At 41.1% G+C, this 11340-nt stretch overlaps 1 protein-coding gene across 1 annotated transcript; it reads right to left on the bottom strand.

Annotated features, from left to right (window-relative positions):
- Positions 1 to 228: 228 nt before the first annotated feature.
- Positions 229 to 10709, bottom strand: LOC125895764 (C2 calcium-dependent domain-containing protein 4C). The gene is made up of 2 exons (XM_049587858.1): positions 9014 to 10709; positions 229 to 8040 (listed from the first exon to the last, which is right to left on the bottom strand). Exon 2 carries the CDS (start codon positions 7981 to 7983, stop codon positions 6739 to 6741), a length of 1245 nt encoding a protein of 414 aa, XP_049443815.1. The 5' UTR covers positions 7984 to 8040; positions 9014 to 10709; the 3' UTR covers positions 229 to 6738.
- Positions 10710 to 11340: the final 631 nt, after the last annotated feature.

The raw sequence follows: 11340 nt of genomic DNA, 5'->3' as shown, positions 1-11340 counted from the left end.
TTGCATTGGCTCTATATATGGTCTATGTAACATAAGAAGTAGGAGAATTTCTGTAGCCCTTAAATTAACATGTTTCTTTGATTTATCTGAAATGTTTTAAAAGACAGACATCAGTCTGTGTAAAACACTAGCGAACATGCTGGTTCTTCTTTTTTAACACAAACATCGTCACCTCATCTAAAATAAGTGCAGTGATGAAGTGTAAACCAATAATGACATGAGCAGAGATGCTGTGGAACTTTTCCTTTAATTAAAGTATTTCACACCCATTAACACAGTAAGTAACAGCTGTCAGTGGTTGTAGCATCACAGTAAAAAACACCCGCACAGGCTGGATGCACAACAAGCACAGCAACCAAACATTTAAACCAGCTTCTATCATTATCTACGTCTGGAGAGAAATAAAGATTTCACTGTCAAGTAATGGACGGCCGCTTTTCAGTTTCAGTTTTACGAGAGAACCTGTCAAGACAGGAAGACTTGAGGGACACTTCAGCATATGCACAATATACATGTATATATATATATATATATATATATATATATATATACATAAATGAGGACATTAAATGAGACCGTCACTTACATACAACATCCAACATCCGCCATTCTCAGTATCTCACACACACCAGCACCTACTCTTCACTCAATTCTCATTTCAAATGTTATCAGTCAAGCCTCTCTGGACCTTATTTAATTAAACAGCTATGGAGTGCAGGGATACAAGGACTGATTTCCACCAGCAGGCTGGATAATGGGAACGTAAATCTGGTAATTCCACTGTGGATCAAACAAATGTCAGCATTTGAAATAACCAACCTTGTTTTTAAGCACATGATCAGCACGACCCTGGTTAAGGTGACGTTTGTTTGTTGGTTAAACACTTTGATCCAGAGTGAAATATGGATTGGATAAATTGTAATAAAATTTGGCACAAACATTCCTTGTCCCCAGGGGGGTGAATTCTAATTACTTAGAGTGTCATCTGATATGGAGCGTCGGTGGCTTAGTGGTAGAGCAGGCGCCCCATGTACAAGGCTGTTGCCACAGCGGCCCGGGCTCAAATCCAGCCTGTGGCCCTTTGCTGCATATCATCCCCCCTCTCTCCCCCCTTCACGCTTTCCTGTCCATTAAAGGCAAAATGGCCAAAAAAAAGATTATCAGCTGACATTTTATTTGCCTCACCAACAGGCAAAACTAGTACAAATGGGCGCACAAGCCCAGGCGTGTTTGGGAAGTATTGAGCATGCAACTGGATAAAAAGGACTTGGATTATGATGCAAGAGTTGTGTGAGAGTTTGTAAATAGATATTTTGTTATAGTTTACTGTGGGGACCCCTTTTACTTCAATTCATCAATGTGTATCTCCGATTTTGGATTCTTCGTTCATCGTTGGGGAATGCTAAAAAACAAAGATTTCTCTTACAAGCCTAACACAAGGTGAGTAACTGATGTACAAAATGGTTGTTTTGTGGGTAAAGTATTTCTTAAATAAGACAACTTCAGAGGTGCTGGTAGGCGTATTATTTTTACTCACTTCTAAATAAGCCAAGCTAGCACTTTCCCCGTTTGCTATCTTGACACTGAGCTAACGCTAACTGCCTCCTGGCCCTAGCTCAGATATGGTATCTATCTTATATCATCTAACTCTTGGCAAGAATGCAAAAAAGAAGCCTTTTTCAAAAATGTCAAACAATTTGGCGAACACAGTCGAATCAGCCTCAGCTGCACTTTGAGACTGATGTTTAAATAACAGGCTAACATGCTAATGGTAGCAGGAAATTGAGCCTATAGCCTATATCTTAGACAGATAAAAGTAGAAAAGAAATGCCCCCTGTTCAGAGGATGAACACTTTTACATGAATTAGGTGGTAACAACATCTTTCTACCGGCAACATTTTCCCCACCAGTTATGAGAACCAAAGTTAGCTCTTTGTTTTTAACCCATTCTACAATTTTGACCATTAGCTTGCTAGCAAAGTTACTGACTAGTTAAATGGAGAGGAGTGTTTAATTTTTTTGTGACTACCTCAAAAGTGATTTTTTTTTACTATTTGGATGTTTTGTCTTGTCAGATAGTTAAACAAACTACAGCTGGGGGAAAAAAAGGACTATTTTTTCACGTGAGCTTTTTAGCACTTCTAACTATAGTATGTATAACAGATGGATGACGACCCTTCACTTCCTCCCACTGTACAAAAATGAAGCCAAAATATCCCCAATACGGCTGCTGCCATCTTGCACTGTTGATGTAATTTGGAGCCAGAGTCTGCGCAGTCACCATATCTGTAGTATTCAGTTCACAAGCTTTTTATAGCATTAAATAGCTAATTAAATCAAACTTTGGCTATCAGAAAAAAACACACACTGTGCGGAAAAACTTGATTTGATGTGTAGTCTGATCTTTTCTTTTATAACTTATACTGCAGCCAGCCACCAGGGTGCGATCAAGATTTTTTGGCTTCACTTTTGGGCAGCTGTCAAGTCACCCATCTTCATTACACAGTCTATGCTCTGCAATGTATATGCTAATCCAGTGCTTCCCAGATGCTCCAGCCACCAGATTTCTTCTCAGTCTTTGACTCAAGGTCATGCGCTTGGCTATGTCATCAAGCTAGTTTTTCTGTCTCTGTCAATCAGCTGTCCATCATTAGTCACTCACTCTACAGCAGGAAACAGCATTTCAGAATAAAAGCTCTGTGCTGCGAAATTCATTGTACTTCAAAATAAAGTGTTTTTTTTACAGACTTGACATGTTTGTAAGTCACGTTCAGAAAGGACCCGTAACCCACTTTTGGATGTTGACCCACCAGTTGGGAACCACAGTGCTAATCTATACATTGTCCGATATATTTCTGTGGATGTGCGATAATCCTTCAGCTAAACTCAAAATCTGCTACAGCAATAGAAAGGGCACAAACCAATTTATCATGAATTCCCTGTTCAAAAATGAGCAGCTTTGAACAGCAACTTTGTGCTTGCTGTGTCGTAAAATGTAAAATATAAAACCTAATTTTTATCTTCACTTCCTACCTTTTCTGAAAATATTCAGAGACAGGAAGAGAAATATTACTCTGAGCCCAGAATGTTTTTTTTTTTTTATCAAATATATTACAGATTTTTCTGAGCTTGAGGGAAAGACGGAAAGTCAAAGATAAACTTTTTAAAAATTTGAAACCTGTAATAATGTTAACACCTCCTATTAAGCTCTCAGATATGTTTCCTGGCCCAACTCTTCCACATTTGCAGAATATGAATCTGTGACAAAGCCTGGCCATGACTACTCAGATAACTGTGTATTATTTTTTCTCCCTACGTTCATTAAATGATAAGCCATATGAAAACAGTCAAAGCAATTAGTAACAAAAAACAGGACTTTGTTACACAGTTTGCAGAACTCAGCACCCACATTTCAGGTGTATCATTATAAACATTCCTGTCGGTAGCAAATCCTCATCTAGAATCAGAGCACAAGGCGACTCACCACTGCACAATATGAATCCACTGAAATTCATTACCGACACTACTAAAGTATGTTAGTCATGCTAGAAGGAACTTCAGGAAGGGTTCAGTAACAACAGGGTTGAGTACAGTTCAGGAAGTCTGAGTAAAAAATACAATAACTCTACGAGCAGGCACCGAATGTTTGCAACAGAGATTACAATAGATCACTGACTTTCACACCATAACAAAGCCAACCAGCAGTGTCACTGTATATATAGAGACCGTATATCAAGAACAGTGCCAGGACTGAGCTATAAACACCAGGCGAGAGTAATCCTCTCAGAATTAAAGTGAAGCTTTGGGGCAGTGTGTCAGACAGACACCTCGGTAATTTGCATCACTCTGATGTCTCTGTCTTCTCTTCTCTCCTCCGCAGAGAGAGGCGAGAGCTGCTGTTCACGTCTAAACACATGATATTGTTTTCCTTGTTTGCCTCATTTCTTTTTTAAAAACATGTCTTCCTCCCGGGCTTCATTAGAAGCATAATTAAAATGCCTCTCATCAGCACGTCTCACTCATTGGTGCATAATTGGCATTTTGCTTGTAGAAACTAGTACATATCTTTACAGTACAAATCCAACACGTGATTCAAACCATTTAAAAGCATTTTACAAAATACTACATGTTGTACATAGAAAATCAACAACTTTGGACGAAATCTCATGCTAATCAAAAACACACACACACACTCTCTGCCTCTCTCTCTCACACACACACACTCTCATACAGTACATCGTAAGGCTTTGGGGTTTCATAAAACTTTGAGCATGTCATGCAAACACCAGTGTGTCAGTGACATATTCATGCCATGCAACTGGTTCTCTGCACTGTGACACGAGTGCTCTTTTTCTTCTCACGTGAGACATTTAATACATTTGCATGCACACAAGTACTGTATTTGTCCACTGCCGAAACTGTGACTAAGGCAGCAGCCTGGTTGCATAAATCGACGACTGTTTAATTGTGTTAACGTGACGAACATGTCTAATTTACACAGTAAAAAGTGTGACTCTGAGTCACCTTGCCTCTCGTCCCACTGCTATCAAAATGAACCAAAAAGCAGTTAAATCAGTAAAATGCTGCTACTTTAGAAAAAAGAGAGAGAAATATTTGACATGTCTGACTGAAGGAAAAACTCCTCAACTCATCGTCTTGGCTGTTTTTGGTGTTGAGAATCCATGCAGAATAACACAGAGGTGTTGCCAGCAGGTCTGAATGCAGAGTGAAGATGTGGCAAGAGCTGGTTGCCTAGTTGCACAAGATTTAATCAAGGTGCCCACACTGGATGAGGCATGCATGACGTCCACGCAGGTCCTTCATAAGGCTTGAGAGATTTCATCAACCAAAGAGAAATTAAGAATATATCAAATATAGGATGGTTTTATATATATATATATGTATATATATGTATATATATATATATATATATATATATATATATATATATATCGTGCACACATGCACACATATCCTTCTTTTAGCACATTCATCGACTCAGTGAGGTGGGTTTCATGCAGTTAAAGATAGAAGTGTTTGCTACTAAAGACATTAAAAACCAGGTACCCAGCACTGCATGGATTTCTGTCTGTAGCTGAGTTTTAAAACCTTTTCTTTTTAAATAATACATTAAAAAATATGTGAGTGCAGGAGGAATATTTCAACCTGTCTGAATGTTGCACAGAAGCAATCTTTTACTTTTACTTTACATGAATTATAACGATTAATTAAAAAAATTGACTTGCTTGAGAAACAGGTTCAAACATTCTTACTACACAGGCAGATTTTTACAATTTCTGAAAAGAAAAATAAACTTTAAAGTGCCCTGTGGAGTTTTTGACCAGGAGTAGTGCTGTGGAGCAGTCATTGTGAGAGAGCTACTCCGCACTTCACATCCTGCCGCTGGTTTCACACTGATTTGCTAATCGACAAACAAATGTCGTAATGCACCGTCAAATGCAGTCGAGATAAAGGAATGATATCAAGCAAGCGTGGATGTAAACAATGCAGGGTTTTAAATATTTAAAATGGGTTTTATGGGGAAGGAAGTGCATTTCACACATTTGTTAGACCTGGGGGATTCACACAAAGCATTTTAGTAAAACACATATATACAGATGTCTTTGAAAACTGATATTTTCCTCTACGTTTTGGGTTCTTATCCACACGTCAACAGTTTTAGGTCACTAAAACTTTTTTCTAATATCTAAGTTCAAAGATAATGTGGACAGACGTTTTTTTTTTTAACAACAGAGGGGAAAATATCTGTTTTTAAAACATCTGTACACATGTTCACGGGGCTTGAATGTGAAGACAATGTTCAATTGTTTAAAATAAAACTCCACAGGGCACCTTTAACCTTAATGTTACTTTAATTTTACTAATTTACAGACAAAACTTAGAGGTTTTGGCAACACATAAATGTAACTGGAGTTCTGCTTTCTATTAATACAGAATCAGATCAGATTATGCCAATCATAGGACTTTGTGTTATAATTTCTATTTCTATCATGTGCATCTTAATGCGACTATTGTAGCTGCTCTGTTTGTCCCTCGCCTTCCCCAGTAGGAGGTGGGCCATGGCAACTGGGATCAAAGGGTCATTTGCACATCAGGATGTAGTGCCACTTCAAAGCTCCGATTCACAAAGGCATCTTTGTGCTGCACACATGGCGCGGCTGATGTACACTCGCTTCCTCTGCTGCCGCGGATTTATGTCACATTACAATAATAAAACCATGCCACACATGACCAACACAGTGCAGGCAAGGACAGCGAGACGGGCTGATGCACAGGTGTCGTCCAACCTTTGAACTAGACCTGGCTGAGGAAGTTGGCGGGGGAGATACGTCCAGGAAAAAAAAAACTTTCATCTGTCAAATTCATCTGTTGCTGTCGAGACCGGCTTGGTTTAATGAGCATTCATTATTGGGGATGAAGGATCCAGGCGAGCCTTGACCACAGTAAATCCTTCATCCGTCCACATACATCAAGAGGTTCATTTTCAGAGCTTTGCAGTGTTTTCAGATCACAGAAAAAAAAGCCTTTCTTTCCTTCCAGGAATATATTTCAATTACTGGAAACCCTCCCTGCTCCTCGCCCTTCATCGTAACGTTCACTGTTTTCATTTAGTGGAACAAAAACAGCAATTTGAATAGAAACCAGTGCAAACATCTAATTTAAGTTTTAATCAGTGTCCCTGTTTTTTGCCTCGTTTGACCGCCAGGTCCCGTGGCTTTAAACCCCTGAGAGCAGCTTCGTCAGCGGCACCTCTCGCTCCCCCAGCAGGTTGTCCCTCTTGAGGCTGGTGCCTTTGTTCACCACCTTGAACTTCACAGACATGTTCTTCACCTGAACCGAGCTTATCGAGTCAAAGAAGAAGTCCTCGTTGAAGACCGGGTTGCGGCTGTTCTTGATGATGTTGCTCCTCTGCTTCTGCAGCTTGCCCGGGTTCAGGTAGATGGACACGCAGCAGTTGATGCTCTTGATGTCAACATGCTTGTCGTAAAGACTCTCCGCCGCCAGGACGCGAATGAGCAGGCGGGATGTGCTGGAGTCATAGTTGGCGCTGATCCTCACTGATCCGCCTTTGTGCAGGTTGAGGGTTTGCTCCCGATGGAGCCCGTGGTCTGATCCTCCGGCTCCGTGGCAGGAGGGGACGTGGAGCCGTCGCTGGATGTTGGGGCTGGGCTCAGCTGAGCTGCACTCGTCAGTGGAGAGGGAGCTGTGGCGAGCAAACGTCCGCTTGGCTTTAACGACTTTGGCTTGCGTCTCATGGGTGAAGATCTTGAGCAGGGAGGCAGAGCGGGAGAGCAGCGGAGAGCTGAAGGGAGAGGACTCAGCCGAGGAGCAGGTGTCACTTTCTCCTCCGCTGAAATACCGATACGGATTCATGTGAGAAGTGTTGAAGTCAGCTGGGTTCAAGTGGTTCCCTGCTTCGCTGCTTCTCCCCTGGGTCCTTCTCTGGGTGTTTGGGGAGGTGATGGGACTGGTGAGCTCGCAGTGGAACAAGGACTCTTTACGCCGAGTATGTGGGCTTTCCTTCAGGGTTGCAAAGCCATAAGGCGTTTGAGTCTTGGGCACATAAGGCAGGGACATTGCTGTCTGCGACTGGGGGTCTGCATTGGTGTCTCCGACATCATCAGCACTCTCTATCTGTATGATATGACGGTTTGCAGCTCTCAGCAAGTTCTTGGTGTCTCCTGCGATCTTGGCGACCAGGCGTGGACTTCTTGGGCTGCTGATCTTCTTCCCACCGCCTATAGTTTGCTCTGAAGTTGAGGGTTGCAGTCCTTCTTTGGGTTTCACAATAGCAACCTCAGGTTCTGGGGGGCCGCTGACCAGCTTTGGAGGAATGAAGAAGTCTGGGATCTTGTCTGGGGTGAGGACGTTGCTGTAGGCGACGCCTTTCTTGTCTCCGTTTTCCCCCTGCCGCAGCACACCAGTCTCCACCGATCCGCGGATCTTATCCAGAACCCACATGGTCCCACCAGACAGTGGGATGTGTGGGCTGCAAGGAGTCAACGCAGTCAGGTGTGTCTGCAATTAATAGCACACAGAGAGGGGAGATGCAAATAATCAGAGGATGCTGACTCCACAGCAAGCAGAGGGATAAAAATAACCCCAAGGTGTTGCTCTGATGATGCTGACTGTGATGAAACCTCAAGTGTTTAAAGGATTAAGACTAAATAAACAGGAAATATTGCAGCACACTGAATCTGAGCTGAACTTCAGGAGCTATCGATTACATATCCTGGAGAGTAAAAGCTCTCACAGAGACACTAGAGCTACAGAGAGGCTTTCTCTGAGGGACTGCTGTTCATTTACTCAGCTTATTACGTTTTAGGAGAGGGAAACTAAGAGCCAACATGTCTCAGCAGGCAGAAATGTGAAGTCTCAGAACAGAAAATTATAAAAATCAACCAAAATTCAACTCTAATATTCACAACATAATTATTATTTTTTTAATTGGTGATGTAAGAGTCAGAATAGATTAACAACAACAAAGAGGACAATTTACTATTTTTTTTATCTTGATATTTTAGAGGACTACATTTAAAGTTCTTTATCAGCATTGCAGTAACATAAAATATGTGCGCACCCCCTTCGTTTGCATTTTATTCTTTAAACTGCGAAAATTCAGATTTAATTCTGGCTTCCCATTGCGCAAAATAAAACAAAATTAAAAGAGAGGGAAAAATTCAGGTAAAAAGAGGTCAGAAAAATTATTTATAGTCGATTTAGTCAAATTTAATAATATTAATATTTCTAACTTTAACTCGGCAACAGCAGATTATCTTTCTGCGTCTTTAGATCATATGAATTCAAGTTTCCAGCAAAAAAAAGTTGAAGAAAAACATTCAGTAAAAGTTACAGACGGATTTCAGTTCCACAGGTACAAAGCTTCCTCCAATTGCGCACCGCTCCGTTTCCCAAAACATTCGTGTCTCCATAAAGTCTGTGAGCTAATACACTGCTCCTGTCTGCAGAAATATTTAAGTAATATACTCACAGCAACACAGACAGGGGACCCACTCGTCTTTGTCCACTTGCTCCGTCAGTTAACAGGTGTTTTTCCCCGGGTAAGCCTGTGCGCTCCGCGGCGCTGCTCTGCGCCCTCACACGGTCTCAGCTCCGGAGCGCTTGCTGTGCGTTTTATAGACGGCACAGGGCTGCAGCTGACCAATAAGATCAAACTGTGCGTTTCCGTGTTTCCCAGCAGAACCAACTAGAACACACACTGGTTACATATCAGAGGCAGAGGAATCTGACAGGTGGGTTTCATGTTCATAACCAACACTTCTCCAGATCATGGTGTGTTATGGAAACATTTGTTCTGCAAGTACTTTGTCACTGAAATTGGGTATAAGGAAACAAACAGCCACTCTGCTTTATTCATGTTGTTTTCTTTCCCCTGGGATAAAAACAAGGGTTATTTTAATTGATTTCACTCTGTTGCGTCAATCGTTCAGCCCAACATGCCACTCTCTCTTTGAAATCAAGCTTTCAACCAAGGACAACTTTAATGCCAAGAACAGACGTGACACTTTGTTCCTCAGCTCCAGCCTCATCAAAAAGAGCAAAATGTGTTTTTTTTCCCCACTTGCACCGGCAGCACAGAGCTTTTGTGTGTCAGTAAATCATCATTATATATAATAAGACTATCTGACCTGGAAACGCGCACGCAGCTGAGCAGACAATGCTGCACGGAGCACCTGTGCGCTTTAATTCGATATACAGCTCCTCTTTTTTTTCTTGTCTGTCTTCGAGTTTCATCCGACTGATCGGTTTCCCTGGAAACTTTGCTATGGCAACAAATACATTTGTCTGTCTAAAATAGCAAGGGCCCCACTGACTTCATTGATCTGCAGGACAAAAAAGCACTTTATTTGTCCAGTTTGCTTGGTTTGGAGTCAACTGCCATATAAAACCCGCGGACTGAGAGGTGCACAGCCGCTGCTGCCTTATCACAGATCGGTTGCTTGGAGCCAATAGCGGCGCTGCATTGACTTGACAGGAAGGGATTTAGAAATGTACTGATTTCAGCTGGGAGAGTCAATATCTGGTGACAGCGAGGACAGAGGCTTTACAAACAGCTGATAAAAACAGTTAATGTGAACAGCCCTGCCTGGGAGAGTTGTCAGCTCAGACTGTTTCTGCCTCACCCAAGCACAGATATAAATGAATTTCAGCCTTTATTAAAGCCTCAGTGATGTGGAAAACTTTAACTTCAAGTCAGTGTTCACTTCCATGAATAAAAGAAAAAAAAATCGAGCCTCAGTTGTCCTTACTTGAATATATTGGTTAGTTATTAAAACACCTCTTGCTAAAGCTTATTGACCAAAAACATTAAGTTACATTACATTTACTCAGTAATATAGCCTACAGAACAGCCAATGTCATGTAAAGAGTACAGAATCAGTGTGATCATGCCACCTTCGAGGAGGCCAAACGATGTTGTGAAACCCTCGGTCCAGACTGTTTTCCATGAGAAACACCTACAAGGTCTTTTGACATTAGTAAAGCCAAAGGACTCTCAGAGCTCTCAAAATACCAAACCATGATGATTAACAAATGTGTGGAAGCCAAGAACAGCTCGGCTTGCAATTGAGACCATGAATTTCGTGATCTCAAGATGACAAAGCTCATTTTCTTGTGATAACACATTAATTATGTTGATTCTGATGAAAACAAAAGGCAGATATCTCGAGACAATTTATCACAAAAAAAACGACTTGTTTTCTTGAGATCACAGAGAACTCAAAAATGAGTGTCTAGTTCAGGGGTGTAAAACTCATTTTAGTTTATGGGCCACATACAGTCCGATATGATCGCAGGTGGGCCAGACTAGGAAAACCATTGAACAATATCCTATAAATAACAAACACCTCCGAATGTTTGCCTTTTTTTGTTTAACATTTACAAAACAGACGACAAACAGCCTGTGATGTCTTCAGAAGAAACAAATGCAATTATAACAATATTTCTCAGTCGACTACTCACTGTCATTACGTATGCGTTTCTGTGTATTTCCACTCCTGTGTCTTAATCCTGACATCACCACACCAAACTAAAGTGAAAGAAAGGAGCTGTAAAAGGCCTCTGAAGCTGCATTTTACAAGAAGAAAGCTACTATAAGCTATAAATTATACCTATGTTCATACTGAATAAGTGTTTTATTTACCCCACTAGGAAAGCATTTCAGTATCAGATCTTCAGTATTTCAATATAACATTTAATATTCACAACTACACAAACAACAGTCTAAAGTTAGGAAAAACAAGACTAAGCCATACTAAGACTCTGGTGTCCCGCAAGGCTCCATATTGGGTCCCATTT

Source organism: Epinephelus fuscoguttatus, linkage group LG10 (genome assembly GCF_011397635.1).
Source record: "Epinephelus fuscoguttatus linkage group LG10, E.fuscoguttatus.final_Chr_v1".
NCBI classification, from domain to species: domain Eukaryota; kingdom Metazoa; phylum Chordata; class Actinopteri; order Perciformes; family Serranidae; genus Epinephelus; species Epinephelus fuscoguttatus.
The sequence above is the reverse complement of the archived record's forward strand: the minus strand, read 5'-3'. Positions and strand labels throughout refer to the sequence as shown.

Bases quoted from the DNA above. Each gene is read 5' to 3' on its own strand.
- LOC125895764 (XM_049587858.1), bottom strand. From the start codon at position 7,983: ATGTGGGTTCTGGATAAGATCCGCGGATCGGTGGAGACTGGTGTGCTG.